General features: G+C 38.1%; 1 protein-coding gene across 1 annotated transcript; it reads right to left on the reverse strand.

Moving 5' to 3' along the window:
- LOC145254585 (uncharacterized) lies at window positions 1-22,982 on the reverse strand. The gene is made up of 4 exons (XM_080113195.1): window positions 22,189-22,982; window positions 14,629-14,844; window positions 2,685-2,771; window positions 1-425 (listed from the first exon to the last, which is right to left on the reverse strand). Exons 1-4 carry the CDS (start codon window positions 22,292-22,294, stop codon window positions 145-147), a joined length of 690 nt encoding a protein of 229 aa, XP_079969321.1. The 5' UTR covers window positions 22,295-22,982; the 3' UTR covers window positions 1-144.
- Window positions 22,983-23,228: the final 246 nt, after the last annotated feature.

Below are 23,228 nucleotides of genomic sequence, written 5' to 3' on the forward strand. Positions count from 1 at the left end.
TGATTTTTGCGAGAAGAGCAGTTTATTCAGATTACATTATTTTGACGTAAATTTAAAGGAGACAAGACCAGATTTGGTTATAATATTTTGTGCATACAATATTCAGCAAAAAAGAATAAATCGTGAAAAGTAGAAAAATAAAGTTCATTGCTTGAAGTTGAAGACCTCATCAGTTTTTATATCTTCTTCCTGAAAGGATAAGATATCTTCATTTTGATCACCTTGAGTCAGCTTCATTAAGGATTCATCAGCAGTCAAGGTTTCATTTAAACATCCAAGGCGTTGAACCTTCATCATTTTATGATACTTGCCCAAAAACACGATACAGGCATTTGTACGGTCTGAAGCAATGTGCACACCGTAAAACACTACGCATCTCAGAAGATGCCCGTTTCGCGCACAAGCTGCATAAGTTTTGCCATTTTCTGAAAATGAAACAAAATATTTCATCATATTTTAAAATGAGGTAGTGTTATTTAGATGTCACGACTATAAATGAGAATGTCGGTTGTATGGAAACTTCTAATATAACTAAACATCACTAAAACAAGAGAAATCGATTTTGGAGTAATGAAAGGTTCAATTAACTATATAAAAACGATAGACGTGTTTATGGGAGTGTAGCGTTATATCTTAAGTGTGAGGATGAACTTAATTTATATTCGAATGACACAGCCAGGAGGAAGGCAACACATCATTTTTATTTTTGGTATATTTATTTATTTATCTATTTATTTGCGGACTGTTATCTTCTTCTTTATAGTTGCTGTTTGACTATCTTTCGGTCAGAGGCATAATTGATGAGAATAACAGTCCGCAAATAAATAAATAGACAAATTCCTTTTTTGTCAAAAGAATTCTAATAATAAAATATTACTGTAGCAGAATTAGCAATAACCGAAATGAGGGGAAATAGAGAGCTTATCTCGGATACGTCTGTTGTATTTCGAGTTAAGCGAAAGAGAGAGTTCCAAGATGGCGTCCGTGGGTTTTATTAGCGTTTACCTCATGCAATTATCGTAGAATCGCGTCTTCTCTCTCGCGATTATGCAAATACATAATTCCCGGCCGCAATAAAGGCATGATACTGGAAAGCAGTGGCGGTGCCCTGCAGATTGTGTGTAGGTGGTTCTGGCGATTGGATTGTTCTTTGTGACGAACCACGTGTCTGCGAGAAGCGAGTTTTTTTTTCTTTCTGTTTTTTTTTCTCTTTCTTCTTCTTCTTCTTCTTCTTCTTCTTCTTCTTCTTCTTCTGCTTCTTCTTCTTTCTCCACGGTTATTACAGACAAGAAACCCCTCTCTTCTAGAGGTGGGCGATACTGACTATTTCCTATCTGTGTTCCTGTTTTTGTTTTGTTTGCCTACAAAATTTTGCTTCAATTACATTTTTCTACAGTTGGCCCGCTTTTACTGATTGCTTTGTTACGTGCCGAAAAGGAGATGAGAGACACAAAAATTGCTTACATAATAAGTGTTTTGCTTTGTTTGTTTTTTTTTGTTTGTTTGTTTTTTTCGTATGTTTTCGTTGAAATGGTTCCAGACAATGTATAAAGCAATTTGGTTTAAACAGTTACAAGGACGAAAACGATAAGTGTGTGAGTGTTGGATTCTGGCCCAGAAAGCAGCAATTATTTTTCCAAGGTCGGCAACATCTCTCATAAAATGTGAGGACTGAAGAAAAAAAATAAGTGTAGTGCGAGTTTCGAAATTTTATAAAATAAAAGCGATTATCTATCTCACTCACCTTTCGATACACTTGTAACATTTAATCTTCTTTCGACAATCTTGCGATGCAATTGCTCGTATGTGTCGTTAGTGATCGTTAGCTTAACGGTCCGGATGTAATGCCTTAAATCTTAGCGTTATATCTGACTTCCGCAATGGAGTTTTAGTTCGTCTCTCTGACACTATTCTGCTGTTTTGTTGTTTTCCCTGAGTTTACCTTACAATCGATTGCATCAGCCTAGGTTAGCCGTTTCGTCTCAAGTTTGTTATCGATTTCCAAAATAATATTCGAAATTTAATCTAATTAATTACACCTTAAGACAAATAGACGCGAAGTGTTGTTTTTTTCAGTCTCAGTTAAACGATTTACATCAAATCAATGTGGATCTTAGCATTTATGGTTCTAACTTGCTCTCCACTGCGTTTCGAATAATCTTGTCTATTTTTATTATTCAGTATCTCTCATCAAATTGGTTATAGTTGGCATGTTCCGTGTGTGTTTCTAACCGTTGTTTGACGCATCAAACTCCATCATTTAAACTTTAAAAACGACATGTGTAACATTATAATTTATGAACTGCTATCTTTAATACTAATCGTTTTTCATGCTTTTGCAATAGAGAAAATCTGGATTGTATTATCAAATATAATAATCATCTAATATATCACACAAACATTACCATAGAGCGGGAGTTATCTTTAAAAGTAATCATATTGTATGTTAATGAAAATACTTGAAAAGCAGGAAAAGAGAATGAATCTGGAAGGGGAAGATGCATTAAGATATCAACTTAAACCACCACCTCCGGTGTCTCACGGCAAGATTCCTTCAGCCCTTACGCCACATCCTGTAAGTAGTAAAGCAGTAATGAATCTCATCTTTATTGCCAAGTCATTTGAATAGCACTATTGCTTATTACTGGTAAACAAACATAAGTTTCACAAAAGACAACACTTACTAAGGAAATGGTCCATTAAATGATGCCCATTGAGGAAAATGCGCACATACATACCAATGTTTGGTCTCAAATGAATTGCGACGCAGACTAAAAGAAAAAAAACAAAGAATTATTGACAACCATGCATCAAATTTTTCCAAAGATGAAACATAATGGAATATTATATAAATCACTTCTGTCATCTGTCTGTCTCTCTGCCTGTCTCTGTGTCTGTCTGTCTGTATCTCTAACTCTTTCTCTCTCTCTTTATATATATATATATATATATATATATATATATATATATATCAAGAATGAGAGTTCACTTGAAACGTTGTTTAAATTTTATTAAAATACAATACGCATCAAGTTCGCTTGAAACCAAATAACGACGTAATATTAGGAAAAATAAACAAATATTTTTCTCGTTTGAAATTTATCGCATATATATTTCTGAGTTAGACGCCATCGTCTGTGTGTTGTTTTGTTGTCGTTTGTCTTTTTCTTTTTCCTTGCCATTTTGTAAATTTGGAACAACGGTCTGTTTGTATAGAGCCACGCGTGTATCTGGAGGTTGAATTTTTAGATGTTTATAATGTGCGTAGGTAACGCGAGAATAACGTCAAGAATGAGAGTTCAATAGAAACGTTGCTGTAATTTGAATAAAATAAAATACGTACCAAGTGCACTTGAAAGTAGACTTCATCGTCAGTGTGGTATTTTTTTTCTTTTTTCTTCTATCTTGCCATGTTATAAATTTGGAGCAAAGGGTCGGTTTGTATAGAGCCGCGCGTTCTATATGGCGGTTGTATTTTTGAATGTTTGGACTGTGCGTAGGTACGCGAGAATATCGTCAAGAATGAGAGTTCAATAGAAACGTTATTTTAATTTGAATTAAATAAGATACGCATTAAGTACGCTTGAAACCAAAATCACAACGTAATATTAGGAAAATAATAAACTATTTTACTTGTTTGAAATTTATCACAAATATATTTCAGAGGTAGACTCCATCTTCAGTGTATTGTTTTGTCACTTTTACTTGAAACCAAAATCACGATGTAATATAAGGAAAATAATGAAATATTTTTACTGTTTGAAATTTATCACAAATATATTTTGGAGGTAGACTCCATCTTCACTCTGTTGTTTTGTTTCTTTTTTCTTTTTCTTCTTTTCTGCCATGTTGTAAATCTGGAGCTAGAAGTCTGTTTGTATAGAGCCGCTATTTGTATCTGGCGGTTGTATTTTTGAATGTTTGGACTGTGCGTAGGTACACGAGAATAACGTCAAGAATGAGAGGTCAATAGAAACCTTGTTTTAATGTGAATAAAATAAAACACGCATTAAGTGCGCTTGAAAGTAGACTTCATCGTCAGTGTGGTGTTTTGTTTCTTTTACTTTGCCTTTTTCTTCAATCTTGCCATGTTATAAATTTGGAGCAAGAGGTCCGTTTGTATAGAGCCGCACGTTATATCTTGTGGTTGTATTTTTGAATGTTTGAACTGTGCGTAGGTAACGCGAGAATAATGTCAAGAACGGAGTTCAATAGAAACCTTGTTTTAATTTGAATAAAATAAAATACACATTAAGTGCGCTTGAAACCAAATCCCAACGTAATATTAGGAAAATAATAAACTATTTTACTTGTTTGAAATTTATCACAAATATATTTCAGAGGTAGACTCCATCTTCAGTGTATTGTTTTGTCTCTTTTTTCTTTTTCTTCTTCCTTGCATGTTGAAAATTTGGAGCAAGAAGTCAGTTGGTAAAGAGCCCCACGGGGGACGAGAGATTGGAGCTCAGACGAGCACCTGCCACGGTAGTAACGATAAAACAAAGACAGGCTCGCAACGTCTCTCCTGTGGGAGAGACGTTGCAGGGAAGAGAAAAGGGCATTACCCACTAGGCCACGAAGTCTATTTTGTACTCTGTCAAGGCAGGATAGACTGTTTTAGTAGCTCCTGCCCAGATGTGGCAGCAGTAGTCCATCCTTGGACGGACTTGGCTTTTATACAGATAGAGAATTGCATCAGGGGTGAGATATCTTCTGGAGCGGTAGAAGGATCCTACTATTTTCCAGCAACTGACTTGATGTACGTATTCCATTTCAGGTCAGGGGTAAAGGTCAAGCCCAGAAGCTTATCAAAACATGGAGCTTCCTCTAGTCGAGAGCCACCCATATCAAATGATGCCAGATGGGGATCAGAGCGTTGATGATGTAAAGATATGAGCTTGGTTTTAGATGCATTAAAAGTAACAAGCCACCTCCTCTCCCACTGTACCACGAGCTCAAGATCAGAGGAGAGAGAATCTGAGAGAACTTTGTCATTTACGGCCTTTTATGTGTTGCCATAGATGGCCGTGTCATCAAGATAGATGTCAACGAATGATTTGTGTATGTGTTTTGGGAGATCCTTGATGTATATCAGGAAGAGAGTTGGGCCTAGGATGGACCCCTGAGAGACTCCATCATTAATATTGATGCCCTCTGATTTCTGCCCATCAACTACTACTCTTATGAGCCTATCAGTGAGAAATGATTTAATGATCGAGAAAACATTTCCAGTTATACCGTAGCTGGAAATTTTATGAAGTAGGCCCTTATGCCATACCTTATCGAAGGCCTTTGATATGTCAAGAGCAATTGCCCTAGAGAGGAAGCCTTTGTTAAGAGATTCGCTGATCCTATATGGGCCTTTCCAAACCATAAGAACTTAAACAGAGCCCGTTGCAAATGGAGAAGTGTATCCGACGGGAGTGGAAGGATTGCAAGACGGTATGTGAATCTTGGATATAAGTGTGAAACACATACTTTTGCTCTCCCGAAAGATTTCTGCAGATCCACAGACTAGCGACAGCACGCACAGCTTTCAGGACTTCTGACCAATTCTTCTGTAGCTGAAGGTTTGGGCCGAACCAGATGCAGAGTATCTTGCAAGGCCCGTCACTGCAGCTTAAGAGCCCTTGAAGGTAGACTCCTCTTCAAGCACCAATTCGCAAGCCACAGGACTTGTCACAGTTAATTTTGGCCCCTGCAACTATCTCGTATAATCTGATTTCTGCGCCAACACTAATCTCAACATTGTTTGTCACCAAACCTGTTACATTATCGGTATAGGCAGAGTACTTTACCGTGACAGAAGGGCCCGGCAAAGTGATACCGTGTATGGCCGGATACACCCTTAGCATACGCAGGAAAGGCTTCACCGCAATGGAGCGATGGTGATAATAAACAGTCCTAACGAATGGATCGGGATAAACTGAAAGACTTCGATCTCCTTCCATTCACTTCCACCAGAGCCGTGGGATTAGCATAAAGGATGTGAACCCACGTGCAAAACTGCGGGCCAAAACCAAGTAACGATGGTCCGCCCTATAGATCTAAATTGATCAGCGCGGCTTCAGTGTCGACTTTTTCTATTATTAAGCGTATAGAATTCAGATTATCCTGAATTGTCCTACCTTTCACGGCGCACATTTGCTCGGGGCTAATCGGGCCAGCTAGGACAAGCTACAGACGATTAGCAAGAACCTTTGCCAAAATTTTCAACTCTGCATTAAGCATTGTTAAGGGCCGATAACTATCTAACCCATCCCCATCATCTTTTTTTGGGGGGGCGTAACAGCTTCAGGATACCCATGATAAAGTAGTTGGGTATTGAGTCATTCTTCAACCATGAGTTAAATAAAATTCCAGCAAGGAACAAAGATGTGCGAAATCCTCAAATACACTTCGTAAGGCAGACAATCAATCCCCGGAGACTTGTTAAGACCAACCCGCTTCAAGGCCTCGATGACCTCATCCTCCGTTATACCCCCTTCCCACTTAGCCGCTTCAGTCGCCGAAAAGCGAGGAAAGTTATCCAAATAGGTGTCGAACTGTTCCAATGACAGACTGGGTTCCCTGGTAAAAAAAACTCCTGAAAGTGCGACATACAGGCCTCCAGAACGCCTTCATTTGTGGTCACGATTCGTTCATCCGGCAATGTGAGTTGTGCGATGTGCTGATCGGCCGCTTGTTGAAGCTCATCCGCACGCAATTCATGTTTGTTGCCTCCTGGGGCATTCTTTTTAATCTAGCTCTAATCGCTAAAACTTGGTGTCCCTTTTCTGTCAAGGAGGAAAGCTGAGCGTTAATTATGTTTACATTAACACAATCCCCCTCCTACACCGCCCGATCTAAACTTGACTCTAGTGTCTCTTTAGCGGCCTGAGATTCTTGGTTGAGTCGTTTGCTAAAATTGGAAGAAAAGGACCTAATAACATCCTTAAGATTGGCCCACCACTTATTCCCAATAACAGCCCGTCAATTCCCGCTGTAGAGTTAGTAATAACCCGTCCTGGTAGCTCTGCACATAAAATAGAAACGTGTTGAGCTTCCAGTAACCGGTCAACTTAGGCTTAGGTCAATCTAAGTTTAGCCGAATGCGAACAAGTCCGTGATCCGAGTAAACTATGTTATGGAAACTTGGACAATCTAATACTCCTGTATCGACTCACCTAACTAAGAACCGGTCGATATAACTCGAAAGTTTTACCGTACCGGAGCCGCGGCTACCTGTCCAAATCCACAGAACATCACGGGGACTTTAATTCCGGAACTTGTCAATAAGATCAAACTATATAAGAAAATTCCGAAAATGGAAAGCATCCCGATCGTGGTTATTACCCCTGGATGTTAACCCCAAGCGATCTAACTGGGGATCCAGGACCGTGTTCCAGTCTCTCGCTAAGATAACAGTTCGGGAAGTACTCATGAACTGCTAAATTCGACGAAGGAAAGGGGCAAGCTCACTATGACAATTAGGAGAATAAACACCGATAAGACAAAAAATCCCTACCTTTTATGGTGACATCAAAAACGCATAGTCTTCCCTCTGGATCTATGAAGCACGGGTCACACGATGCATCCAAAGACCTTTTCACTAGCCAAGAAACACTTCTCGAGCGAGAATTAAAGTACGCTGAGTAGGCGCTATAGCTCCTAGATAGCGCACTCAAATTATCACCTCGAATGAGATGAGTTTTTTTAACACAACAGACATCCACTCCAAGGTGCTGCAGATCCAAGTTTAGTCGAAATTTTCGCGAGTCAGCACTCAGCACAGGAGCTTAGGCAAGCGGCTGATAGGCACATCGCGCGTGTCACATTGCCGAACGGGCGTACCGGAACCACAAACCAGTGTGTGCTGGAGGCATTTTGATCACATTTCCAGGAGCTTTTTCCATGGAACTGGGTATCTAATTAGAACAGTTCGACACCAATTTGGCTGGCTTTTCTCGTCTTTCGACGACCAAAGGGGTTAGGTGTCAACGTGGCATAGCGGAGGATGAAGTCATTGAAGCCTTAAAGCGGATCGGCTTTAATAAGTCACCGGGAATCGATGGTCTGCCCTACGAAGTGTATTTGAGGTTGTCGTACATCTTTGTCCCTTTGTTAACGGTTTTATTTAACTCATGGTTTAGGAATGGCTATATCCCCAAGTACTTTACCATGGGTGTGATAAACCTTGTTCGCAAAAGCAAAGATGGCGGGGACGGGTTAGGTAATTTTTAAGCGGTGCGGCGATGAGGTCGAGACTTTATGCCACGCCTTCGTTTATTATCGCATCGCGGTGCCGTTGATTAAGTTTGTTACAGGTCGCATGGTTCGCATACTGAACACATAGTCATTAACTTTGGTTCCTATCAATGTCTGTAGCAATTAGGCACCGACAACGGATAGGTTTAGAAAAGAATTGTGTTTGACCTTGCTAGCAGTGATGAGAGGTGTGATCTGGAACACACGTATGAGAGTGGTCTACGGATCTGAGGACTTCGCTCCCCTCGACCTTATACGAATCTTCCGTTATCATTTGAAGGTTGTTATCAAAGCCGAGTGAGTTAGACACTCTTCGTCAGACTTTGTTGAAAGGTGGATGTCAGTTGCGCGAGTCTGCAGTGTGAGAGGAGCAAGCATTGACTGGTACTTGTATATGCTTTAGGCAAAGAATTTTGGGACCCAAAAACGAACGTCAACCTTGACACGTTTTAAGCCAAGAGCAGGTCACACCTTTAGACTATAGTAGGACCAGTTTTTGTAGGTCGTTTTGTTCATAACCTAGCTAGTGTGTGATAACGGTCATTAGGCCCCGTTTTAAGTTTGTCCCGTTTTTATTTTAACCCCATTCCCCTCCCCGATTAGGTGACAGATCGCCTGATTCGCCAGAGATGCGGGTTCCCTTTCGAAGTTTCCGTAATAGGTGTATATAATAAAGCCTTCGGGCCCACATCACCCTTTCGACTGGCGAATCGGCGTATCTGCCACGGTTTAGCAACGGGGAGGGGGTATTTTGTGACTACCATTGTACATAGCTCATCATATATTTTATAATAAAATTTTTAAATCGCAAACCCCTTTTTTCTTATGGGTTTTAATTAGGTTATCATGGTATAATGTTCTTATGGTGATTGACGACGGATGTATACGCTGATTGATATATAGTATGAATGTGGGATTGTAATGAAAGTAGAATGAAAGTAGGAACTAGTTAGGTTAGATTAGTTAGCATTAGACAGCAAACACCATCTCTCCACATTTCCCCATGTTCGGCCTTGTGCCAAATCTTTCTTTTAATTTGTATTTTTATACCTTTTAAATGAAAATAAATATTTATCTATTATATCCCAGCCGTCGTCCTTTTGGTCAGTTGGTTCGTACTTTGCGCTCTGTTCATTTTTCTTGTTATTCTACGTTATCTTTTATTGTTAAACATTTTATGATATTTGTTAATCCTTGTTGTTATTGCTGCTTGAATGCAAACTTATTCCATTGGAGTTGGAATTTATCACACGTCGACAATGGCGTCAGCCCGTTGCTCGACGCCGGAAGATGACATCGCCAAGAAAAATATGGATCAGCAAAATGAAAGGTCAGAATTACTATCAACGTAGAAGAACTCATAGCTAAAGCAAGAGAATGTACCGATTTTATCACCGAAAAAGGAATTATATTCGATCAATCAAGAATCGAGAAATTCTCGATAAAAACAATCTTGCTGTTTGTCATTGATCGAAAAACGAAAAAATTAATAAGATCTACCAAGTAGCAAGTCACAAAGCTGATAGCAACCGTAAATATGAGACCAGAGAGGATCACTAAAGGCAAAGGGTACAACACCTGGGGCACATTATTCAAAATACCTGAAGACTGCCTAACTTTATCAAAAAAAGAAATAATCACAAAAGACTTTATGCTCAGAATGGAGTACAGGGGTCGCGGAACGATCATAGTTTCAATTTTTAAAGTCCCCAGTGTTGTGCCGGGAGAGTTTCTATGTGCCTTTTTCCTACAATACGGAGACATAACTAATGTAACAGAAGATAAATTTAACGGAGTATGGCCCTTCGATATCCTGTTAAATAAGGGCGCTTTTCTAAAGATACCTTATTATCTGGAAGCAAATCTGGAGAAACTACCCATCGTAGTAGCACGCCGTAAACCGGCATGTTGGTCATCTTAGAGAAACCGGCATGTTGGTCATCTTAGAGAGACGACCAACCAAACCCTAAAAATGGGGTTCTGGAACATCTTCCCCCCCAAGATAGGAGAAGCAATCAGAGAAGACACCGACCCTTCACCCTCCCCACAAAAAGGTACAACAGCAAAGACACTAACCCCCGACGAGTGTGAGACCAGCTTTAACACCCCTAATAAATCCCCTCAGAAAGATGGCTGGACATTAGTACAGAAAAAGAACACAAAAAAAAAACTTACGCATAATCCCTTACAGAAGCAGAGAAAATTGAAGCAATATGAAGTAAAGACTACGAAAAATCTAAACAGAAAACACACAGTTCCAGGATTCACTATTTCCTGAACCCTGTTTAATAACCAAACCTACCTCCTACCCTAAAGAGAAACGCTCCCCAGCGGTAAAAGCACCGGTCTCTGTATATTCTCCAACAACAAACCACCCAAAAACTATGACAATATTTGGATCTCCCAAATAAAGGCAAACATCTCCCAAACCCTCCCCTTTTGTTACCCCCTCTAATACGCCCCAAAATACACCCCTCCCTCCCCAATGAGAACGGACATGCCACCACCCTCTCACCCACATACCCCCGTCCCAAGTTCCGAGAAAAAAAACAGAGGAGTTCTTCCGTTGAAAGGGATACTCGCAAAAAGAAATCTTTTTTTTTTTTACACTGGAAAGGACGTCTGTAAAATTGCACCCGGTAGAGAAGCCGTCATGAAGTCGCACAATAAGAAAGAATAGAGAGCCCTCCGTTTTTTCAAGACATTAGAGAAGAAAGATATTACTAATCCTGAAAATTTCCCCAAATGTAAAAGACCCTTGACTGTGGTTAGAAATAGAGAATGGGCTAATGGCGTATGGACAATGATGGAGGAGGTGAATAGTGTTTTTAACTGTTTCCCTCCTTCAGTTTTCTTTAATGACAACGATTTAACGCAAATTAAAAATCAATGTGTTGGACGAGTCCCCATCATACTTCATCCATCACTGTATAGGGCAATCAAATAAACTTTCCCTCTGCACATCGACAGTCTGTCCCCTGATGGGTCAATCACCACTGAGATGACCACTGGATCTATGGGGACAGCTGCCGATGTCTTGACACCGTCTATGTTTGGTCGGGATCCCCAACCCTAAGTGAACCAAGATGGCCTTAAGATTAGCTAGTTTTAATGTCCGCGGGTTAAGGGACGCTTCTCGTAAACTTGCACGCGACCTTCAACGCCTCGGTGTGGACATTATTATACCCACGCAAGGGGAGTTACCTGGCTAGTTAAGCGCACTATTGATGCGTCCTGTGAACCAGTATATACAGATCTGGAAGGAAGGTTACACACGCTGGATGTTACCGTAAAGGATGTGGCATTTCCTCTTATTGGGGTTTATGCGCCCAATAACCGTATTGAGCTAGTTTCCTTTTTTCGGCGAATCGAGCCCTTCATGAATTCGTCTCCTCGGTTAGTTTTAGCGGGAGATTGGAACGCGATCCTGAATCCCAAGTTAGATCGCGGGGTTAATACCACGAGGGTTACTTACCAAAACCGGGATGCTAATGCGTTTCGAGACTCTGTCGACAAGTTTGATCTTGTCGATAAATTTCGAAACGAAAATATCGGGGATGTAGTATGGACTTGGACAGATAGACGCGGCTCCGATCCGGTGCAACTTTCGAGTTACATCGATCGGTTCTTAGTTAGGAGAGTCGATCTAGGGCTTTTAGACTGCCCATGTTTTCATAATATAGTTTATTCGGATCATAGGCGTGTCCAGGTTCGAGTAAACTTAGATAGTGTTAAGCCTAGGATGGCTAGTTACTGGAAGTTCAACACGTCGTTGTTCGTCGTGAAGGACTTCGGGGGCAGCTTTTACTAACCATAAAGAGGGAATTGACGGGGGCTATAATCGGGAATACGTGGTGGGGTAACTTAAAAAAGTTATTAGGTCCGTCTCTGCTAATTTTAATCGCTGGCTCAATCTTAGTTCTAGAGCAGCGAAAGCGACATTAAAAGATGGAGTAGAAAGAGCGGTGAAGGAGGGGGATATTGATAGTTATAATATAGTTAAGGCTGAACTGGACTCCTTATATAACCGAGAGGACCAGGGATTACTAGGTTAAAAAGAGCATCGAACGAGGCAACAAATATGGCCGCGTCACTTCGTGCGGAGGAATTTCTACGTTCTGCTGATCGACACATCGTCAGTGTCACATTGCCGGACGGACGAACCGTAACTTCTAATGACGGTAAAATATATCGCCTGTACCGATGACATGACCGTGCTTGTAACAAGCAGTGCGAGATTAGAGTCGTCGACATAGAAACAAGTCGATATGCAAAGGTCACAGGGGCCATAATTAACTACGTTTAGTCTATTGTATTGGTGCCTGGAGGGGTATGCCCCTTCAGGGACACTTTGGCTGGACTGATGGGCCCTGCAGGCTACTCGACGCCTGGTTTGGCCCAAACCTCCAGCTGGAAAAAAATTGTCGGAAGTATTGGAAGCCGTCAAGGCCATATCTCATTTGTGGCCCTTGAGAAACCTGTCATTGAAGGGTCGGGCGGAGGTATGTAATTCTCATGTCTACCCCCTCATCCTATACCATATATATATATATATATATATATATATAGACCTATATCAGTACTCCAGCTCTCGGAGGCATCACTAGTTGATCTGGTGCGTGCTCTTTTCACGTTCTTATGGCGCGGAAAGCAAGCCATGGTTAGCAGAGAGGTTTGTTACCTACATCCGTCTGAAGGTGCTTTCCATTTAACTCTCCACCTGATTCTATCAAATCAACATCGTCGATCATTATTTCCATCACAAGTGCTCTGGCAATCAACAGTTGTTGACATATTTCTAATATTATAATGCTAATTCCACTGCTCTTATAGTACGTGGGTCCCTACAATTATTTGAAAGACCCTATCGAATCAACGTGGTAGTACACCCAATATTGATAAATGCGCCCATTCTTATGTCATATACTAACATTTCTAATGTTGATAGTGATTCATTTTGCGCCATTGTTGATGTAAAGGTGTGGTCGCCGACACACTAGTTGCCCCGTTTTCGTTTCCATGTGGACAATATCTTGCGTAATTTCATGGTTCACTACATCCATAACAAGTAATCATACTTTGTTCGTTACAATCCCTTGCCAGGTAAAGACTCTTAAAATTGTGTCATTCGTCGCTAATGATTAGTTGTTCATCAACTTGTTTAGGTCTTCTTTTGCGTCTTCTTGAAGGTCTTCTTTTTTTTTTTTCGCAACTGCTACCACGTATCGTCACGCCCTGGTTATGAGTATTCTAACAGTCAAAATTAGTTTACTAATCAGCAGTTCTTTCACATATGGGAACTATTGTAATGCCATTGAAATAGTTTCAGGTAAACTATTAACAGAGGTGAGTCTAATGATCTGTTCTGGACCCATTCCTTTGAATTCTGATAACTCCACCAACCTTTCTACACTGCCTGCATGTATATCCACTGCTCCACCGTTCCACCGCATACTTTCCAGTTTTGCATACGCAGATACCATTTCTTACATATTCTTTAGTTAATCTTTATGTTACGATTTGAAAAAGGCTCCATCCAAGTTTAGAAGATCAACCAGCCTCAAAAAGGTCATATTTGCGAAATTTTGTTTTTAAAATGACTATCTGGCAACTCTGAAAGGAATATGACAATTATTTCCCTGCTACGTCGCCTCGTTTTCTAATATCATTATGGAAATACATATGATTATTGTGGCAATGGTATGAGAAAGAGACTCGTAGTGATTCCGATGTAAAAGAATGAAATGTACGTAAATAATGAAATATTCGAATAACTCAGAGCCCAAAAGGAGAATATTGTCTGCCAAGAAGTGCTGGAAGAGTAAATTAAAGACTTTATTTCAATATGATTTTATTTGTCTTGAACTATGTTTTACAGTATTATTTTCTACGTACTTATTAATATATCTTTTGGGGGTCAGTTCTATATTAAAAAATGCAATAGACAATATTTTATAGACATGTTAGCAAACTCATATTTGCTGTAGGTTATTGGTTCTTCGATACAAAAACCTAAATTTTTTATCAAGAAATCTTTGTTGATTAAATATATTTCACATTCCATGGAATTTCCATGAATCCGATTGATAATATAACAATCTATTAGAGGTATTATTCTAATAGCACTACCCAAAGGTTTCGATCATTATCTGAAGATTCTTGTGAGACGCTTGTAGGCGACAGCATTAGAAAATAAAATAAGTTCAGATGGTGTAAAAATGAATTTAGTGTTAGTCACATATCCAGTACAATCTTATATATAAATTATTACATTGCATTGTATACATTATCGTGCAGTGAGTTCATTAAGGTTGGAAAGAGATAAATAAATTATTTCCAAAGAGATATAGCAAGCACAGAAATAGATAAATTAAAACTTACCCTTATGAACTTTGCCGAGAAAATGCGTCGAGTTGCAGCAAAGCATAAGGTGACCACGCTTTTTACAAAACTTTGCTTTCATTTCTTCTTCCTCTACAGTTACTAATAGCTGATCTCCAACGTCTTCTGTCTTCAGATCAAAATAGTCAACGCTGTTGAGATTTTTTACCTGTTCAGTCGCGTCACGAAGCAAGGATTGGACACTCTCCTCAAAATCTGCAAAAAAAATAAAAGTGCAATTGACTTAGTGATTTAAAACATTTCTTAGCAGTACCATGCTTTTGAGTTTCGATTTCGATATGCTTTTTTCAAAGTAATCCGGAGTAATGACTAATAAGATTTGACCACAGAATCATTTTCTATCTATAATATCTAATTATAGCAATAAATAAAAAAATGAGGCTATTTGTCATAAAATAGGAAACTATAATTTAACAGAAAAGAACAAAACGGACGATATTATAATTAAATATGCATAAATAATGATTGACTTGTATCATGGTATATGAACTTTTTCCTGTAATTTTATACATAATTTAACATCATTGTTAAGAAAATAAGTTTCAAGTACTTTACGTTTTCAAATATTAATCCATAGTGTTAGGTTTGGCTACTTTGTTTTACCGCATATCAACCCTTCTAGGATTATTTAATACCCAATTTGGTAGTTTGGGTAAATTATTTTCTATTTCAAGTTATAATATGCTCAAATAATTATTATTCTTTTTGGTTTGATTATTTTGTACAGGGAAATTGTCGGTTTCCTTTTTGGCATTACAAAACATAATCGACTTTTGCAAGAGGAAACGGGTTGAAAGCAATAATATTTATGTGTGTTGTATTGATACCATGAAGCCAATATCTGCAGACAGCCTTACCTCGTAGCACCAGAAAATAAATTATTTGAATAGTGTTTATACTGACTATATTTAAGATAAAATCTCTAATAGTAATGATGTATCAGTTTCCATGTATCTCTTTAAAAATACCTCTTATATTACTTTAAATATTAAGAAAGATAAAGCAGTATATATTTAAAAAGAAAACAAGAAAATAGATATTTCAATATATATTTAAGAAAAACACCAACAACAGGTGAAATAATTCAGGATATATTAGTAAACAAAAATATTAACTACAGGAAAGATAATTCAGCATATATCTACGAAAAACTTCGACAGCAAGGGAGATAATTCAGTATATATTTAAGAAAAAAACACAAACAATAATTTCTATCAGCTTGCTGGATGAATCGTCTGTGGATAAAACAACTTGTTTCTCCCAAATTCTTTTACTTATTAAGGTTATCATAAGTTGAGTTTTAATCATCAATATCTATGCTGTCATTTTGAAACAGTATGTGCGCTTCACTTGTAAGCTACAACCTGACACTGATGTACACATTTGATCATATATTTAAAATGTTTTTAAGAGACGATTATAAGCTAATTCAATTCCATATGATATAAGTAATTTAAACATTATTGATCGGATTAATTGTTGTCATATTTGGGCTGGTGCATCTGCCACTTGTCTCTCGCTCTTATACAAGGTTCAAAAGAGAGTCGCCAATCTGATAGGTCCTGAACTGTCAGCTAAACTTCAGCCTCTATCCCATCGACGAAATGTTGCATCCTTCTACCTGTTCACAAGTACTTTAACGGAGAATGCTCTGACGAACTGCAAGCACTTGTGCCCCCACGACAAACCCGACAAGCAGCTAAATCCGACCCCTTCACAGTAGAGATCCCTAAATGTAAGAGAGCCTTCTACTCTAGTAGTTTCTTCCCTCGAGCAGCTAGACTTTGGAATTCCCTTTCGGGTCCCTGCTTCCCCGACTGCACTGACATGCAGAAGTTCAAGTGCAACGTGAACCGAAATCTTGCTGCCCAACTTCCCACACAGTACCCCTGATGCTTATGTCCCTGATAGTCGCCCCCTACAACAAAGTGGCAATGTGCCTTATTTGGGCTGAAAATGTAATATTTTTTTTTTAAATATGGATTTTGGAGAAATCGATTAGCAAATAATTTATAGAGTAACTAAAGATTACTGAAGAAGAAAATATAGATTATGTAAAAATAGATACGTAAATAAATAACAGCTTAGTCGCTTTTATTTATGAAGTAGTAAATAATTGACATACACGACAAATATTATCCCTGATAAGAGAATGAATATAAGGGTATTTTACCATAACCAAGCCGAGATTCCTACCCATACAGAGAGAGAAAAAATAGAGACCGAGAAGGACAGAGACACACAGAGACACAGGGAAAAAGAAATGCGATATTCTTTATATCAAGTATTGTTATACGAAATGTGAGTTGATCAACCGTTGCGTCCCTAATATAGTTTAATAGCACAAAATACATACTGGAATATGAGCATTAGTTACGTTAAGTTTTATGTTAATAAAATGGCACAAAATACTCATTCTTTTTACTTCCATATTACAATTATAAATAGTAATAATATTTATAGATTATTATTATTATTATTATTATTATTATTATTATTATTATTATTGTTGTTGTTGTTGTTGTTGTTGTTGTTTATAATAATAATAAGAAGAATAAGAAGAAAAAGAAAAAGAAGAGGAAGAAGAAGAAAGAAGAAGAAGCAGAAGAACTAGAAATATATATAATGCAGAACACCGAAAGATAATTATGGCAGCGAGAGACAATGAAAAAAAAAACATAGAAAACAGAGACAAAGGATAATACAAGAAAAGAAAAATTGGAGGAGAAACAACAACACGGAAGATTTGTAAGGATGATAAAAGACGAGAACAACGAATACACTTGGACATGGATGAGAAAAGGACATGTCAACAGAGAAACTGAATACCTAATTATGGCAGCACAAGATAACTCGATAAGAACCAACCACATCAAAGCAAAGATCGACAAAACACAAGAAAATAGCAAGTGCAGAGTCTGTGAACAAAAAGACGAAACGGTAACCCATATAGTAAGTGAATGTAGTAAACTAGCCCAAAAAGAAATACAAGAACAGGCATGACCAAGTGGGAAGAGCAGTAAACTGGGAGTTGTGAAAACAGCTGCATCTCGAACGCACAGACAAATGGTACAACCATAAGCCAGCAACAGTATCTGAAAACGAAAATCACAATATCCTATGGGAGATAACCATACAAACGGATTAACCCATCCAAGCAAGAAGACCGGATGTCGTAATAATTAACAAGAAATAAAACTCCAGCCAAATCGTAGAAATAAAAGGAGAAACAGGGCACTGAAAGGGATATGGATAATAAAAAAATCAAGATAGTACCTATAATAGTAGGAGCACTAGGAACAATTTCGAAAAGCTTTGAAAAAATTCTGGGAGAAATTGGAATCGGAGGAATGACTGGAAAGATACAACGAATAACAATAATAAAAACACCTGGAATATTAAGGAAACCCTTGATTGCAGGGAATAATACACATGAGCCACATGCGCGGACCAGACGAATTGCTGCAGAGACAGAACAAGAAGAAACGTCAAATGTAACCAAGAACATAGAAGATACATATACATATATATATATATATATATATATATATATATATATATATATATATATAAGTTCAATATCACTCCCCTATCCCTCCCCTATCCCTTTCCATTACCTAATCAACCTCCACAAAAAAATGATGCCAAATCGCCGAGGAGAGTCAAGAAGGATGGAAAGAACGAGGAGAGAGCACTGACCAGACCTCCGCTGGATAAGTGCGAAGAGAACTGTGAACTTGGGGAGGCTTATTACCACTCAGATTCCAGTGGATACCAATGGCCGCCGCTACCGAGAGATCGATGGTGAGCGGTTGTTACGATAGTGCAAATTAATCTGCAATTGTTATCAGAAGGGGTGGAGAACACTGGAAAACTGGGAAGGCTTGTTGTCACTCACCTTCCAGGAAACACCACATCCTATGTTCAAGGAAAGATTCTTTATGGCCTGTGTGAAAGCTCCTTGTGAGCTAATAATGATAATAATAATAATAATAATAATAATAATAATAATAATAATAATAATAATGATAATAATAATAATAATGATAATAATAATAATAATAATAATAATAATAATAATAATAATAAAACTAATGAGCATGCACTATACACTATATCAAGAAAATTATTGATCGACTCTCTGTAAAAACGAGAGAACAAATAAATAGAAGTGTGAAAAACACAACAAGAGACACCATAAAATTGAACAATACAGGGGACATAAAAAATTAAAGTAGAAACTCGTTAAAAGAAAAACAGGAAGAAGACTACATGTATCGGAGATTCATAAGACGTACTGGATAAGACGCACAAGAAATCACCTGGAAATGGCTGCGAAAACGTGTCATAAACTGCGGGATAGAATCAGTTCTTACTGTGATAATACATCAACGCTAATGTATAATAAATTCAGAAAAACAGTCATTGTAGACTCTATGAAAATAAACCGTTAAAACATATAACGGAAGTGAGAAAGTAGACCACCCATAAAAAATAAACAAAACAAACACAATTTAGTGGGTAATACAGTCAATGATGATCAATGCGAACCTGCGTAATTCAGACATGCAAATAAAGGTTATAAATACAAATAAATTATCGAATTTAAAAATAAAAATCACAAAACCCTGAGCTATGGAGAAACACATCTATCTAAACATAAACATTGGACATTATAAACGTCAACAAGAAATAAACGTGTCAAATATTATATTTTGCTGTCGCAGAGAAAGGTAGCAGAAAATTACGAAAATCATTAGAATTAGATAGATAAATGAAGAGATTAGATGTTAAGTTTTGAGACATTGTGTTCAACAAATATGGCGGCGTAGTTCAGATCAGTAACCAAGATTGCGACCAAGAATCAAATGCGGTCCATAGTTAACGCCAAACTGATTGAATCCAAAATTCGACAATTTTCATAATAATTTTGAAACGTTTTCATTGGTTGTTTAGCACAGCCCGTGGTTATAAAAATGATTGGCGAATCCATTCGTCTCATACCCCCATCAGAAGTCTGATGGCGAAGGTCTCCTAGCGGCTTCGACTGCAGGGAGACAGGGTAGTACAAGTCAAGGATTCGTCACTTGACACTCAGCCCAACAGGTGAGGGACCGGGAACCGGCCCAGCACCTGTTGGACTGAGGTACACCGCCTGGGTAATACCTAGGAGGTCCACCCTCCCAGGCCTTGCACCCGGGCTTTCCGGTGGGGCAAGTTTATTGCTTGCTGCCTGAGGCGCCCCGACCGGGGAATGCCGATGGGGTTACTCAGGCATTTTTTTAAATTGCAGGAGTGCCCCTTCTTTAGGGGAGCCTGCCGGGTTCCCACTCTCCGGCCTTGTGCCACATATTGCTGATGTGTGCAGCAATTAAATATATACCCCCATTAGGAGTCAAAAACATTTCACAATAGATAACGTGATGAAAATAATATTAAAATAACTATAATATAAATATTTGTAGGAGCATCAGGTACAATCGAAAAGAAAACTTCAAAAGGACGAAAAGAAATGTGAATAAAAGACATGACAATACAAGTAAATGGGATAATGAACCAGCAGAAAGATCCTTGAATACAGAACCTAACCAGCAAAATCAACCAACACTCACGCACTACAAACAATTCATAATAAATAGAAAGCTAAGTGGCCGACTCTAGTCTCTCTCTCTCTCTCTCTCTCTCTCTCTCTCTCTCTATATATATATATATATATATATATATATATATATATATATATATATATATATATATATATATATATATATATAGCTGATACAATGAGGTGTAGGGAGGCGCAGCTCTATTTTCAGGAGTAGTTCACTTGACAATGATCATCCTCTTGGGGTGATGAGTTATATCTAAGCGGACATCAAGTACTGTTTTTTTAAGTCTTTGTGTGACTCAATAGAAGATGGAAGCGCGGTTCTCCGGTTTATTAGCAAACGTTGGTGATGCCAAATAGAAAAAAATAATATATGAAAAGAATATCACATGATCTTGAGGAAAGTAAAATCTGCCATAAATCCAGTAGACGGCTATTCCCCTCCCCCCCCACACACACACGAACACCCATACAAACTCACAGACATCAACGCATACATGTGGTTACGCCAGTCTCGACCGGTATCCCACAAAACTGCCGTGAATAGTTAAGGCGAATTAAAATGGCGATGAAGAATACCAAACTGGCATCTACTAGAATATTGGCGAGTGTATTGAAACCTCGCGAATGCATATTCCGACACATGTAAGTGAAGACCAAGCGTTAGTTCAAGCGAGATACCAATACTATATACAGTTACGATATGGCAAAGTAGCTTGCAATCTTTATCGAAAATGGTGGAGAATACTGGAAATCGTGGGAGGTCTGTTGTCACTCAGATTCCATGAAACACCACCAGTTAATTTTAGTTATTACTCACTAATAATGGCTCATGTAAACACTGCCAGTTAAGCTTGGGAAGATAGTAAACCAAGTACTACGCAAAAAAACTGCATTTTGATCACGCATGCATATGATGTAAGTGCAAACCGGTTGCAGTACTTGATAACAGAAATCATAAAATAGTATAGGACATAGACGTACGAAGAAATAACTAATCCGAGAAAAAGTCTTGGATGTCATAATAGATTACAATAAGGAAAATCCCGGCAAAATCGTAGATATCGTCGTTCCATCAGTCATAAGGTGGTCATCAAGGAGACAGAAAAGGGAAGTGAATACGGAACTGATCAAAAAGCTTTAAGGAACATGGAAAATTGACGATGTCACTGTAATACCAATAGTCGTGTGAGCACTAGGAACAATCCTAGAAAAACTCTGAAAGGAAAATGAGGGAAATACGAATCAGGGTAATACTTGAGAAGATAAAATTCATAGCAATGATGAAAACGACTGAAATATTAAAGAAAACCTTTGAATGCGGAAACTAATGTACATGTGCGACAAACTCTTACGTAAATTCCAGTGATGACCAATGGTTATTGCTAGTAAAGAAACAATGACAAGCGGCTTTAAAGACGTTGCAAATTTATTGACAAAAGCTATCAAACGAGATTCAAGGTAAACAAAACTTTGGAAACTTGTTTTCAGTCAGATTGCAGAGAACACAACCAGTTGCTGTCAGTGAGCAAGATTTTATGATGACCTCTGTGAGAACTCCTAATGAGTACAAATAATATAAATAAATGGTTGTCTTCAAGTCCAACGTAAACAAGTTCTTGATGAGCCGTTTCACTTAAGTTAACAAATTTACCGAATTTCCATTACTAACGATTACTATATTGTCCAATTGACTACTGTACATTCTTAACCCTTATCCACGAGTAGTTTCAGGGCCTTGATAAGTGGTTATGCCTATGGAAAAAATATTGATTCTTTTTTTAATCATAAAAAAGCGTTTTTAACAGATCTATCGAAGTACAATTATTTTCATGTTAAATTTAAATAGTATAGTTAGTAGTTTAAGTTGAGACCCAACAGGTCAGTGGGACGCCTTGTAGATATCTAGAAGAGAAATATAGAAAACAGCATACCTTTTATCAATTCAGACTGTTTAACATTACCAAAATTAAGAGAAGCAGCCGAGGCAAAGCTGAATCCAGTCAGGACCAACGCCGCAATTACAAGAAATGAGTTCATCTTGATGACTTGGTCAACTCTTGATTACACAGTCTTGGATTCACTCAAATACTCTCAACCGATTTGAAGACAAACTAGAAGTAACTGGTGACTGGTTAATGTTCCACCGGCTTTTATACTAACAGGATGTGCAGTTTGATTTCCTTAATCACTCCAATGAGTGGCATCTGAATCTTACATTCTTTTATTATTTGTAAACATAGTCCAGGGTGTGTTCAAATATTCTTTATATATGCAGGGATTGCATACTTATCGATAAGGTGCAATAAACTTTATGAAGATATATAAAGTTATTTTTATTTTTTATTTTTATTACATTTTCACCCCAAACAAAGCACATTGCCACTTTGGTGTAGGGGGCTACTATCAGGGGCAGCAACTACTGGGGCACTATGTTGGGATCTGGGAAGCAAGATGTCGGTTCACGTTACACTTGAACTTCTGCATTTCTGCCACTTGGTTTGCATGGGAAGTATTTACTATATAATAGGCAGCTTCTGCACTATCGAATGTTTGCAGGCAATTTGCTTCCAGGGAAAAACTACTTAACCCATCTGAATCCTCTCTGTCTTGATAAAAGTTGGCCAACCCTGAAACAGTGTTTGCCTCAATAAATAGAAGTGTTTTTTGTAAACTAGTGGAATAACAAATCCGGTTAAAAAAAATTACAGGCTGAATCAAGCAATCGTTTTCGGAAGCCTTACCTACTTCAATAATCAACTTATTCATATGCGGAAATGTTTTTTTTTCCCCCAAAATGATTTAATTCTCCGAATCATTATGTATGCTCCACTTATTTTTCTAACTACATATTAAACACTTATCATGGCCATGGGCTCCTAATTGGCGAGAGTAAATAAAACACGATATAGCGAAAAGTTTGAGTTTTTTCTAGCTCTGACATTTATATTAAAAGCGTAAGTTTTCTATTTAA

The sequence above is a fragment of the Euprymna scolopes genome, chromosome 3 (genome assembly GCF_053919585.1).
Source record: "Euprymna scolopes isolate OS-2025 chromosome 3, ASM5391958v1, whole genome shotgun sequence".
In the NCBI taxonomy this organism is placed as follows: Eukaryota; Metazoa; Mollusca; class Cephalopoda; order Sepiida; family Sepiolidae; genus Euprymna; species Euprymna scolopes.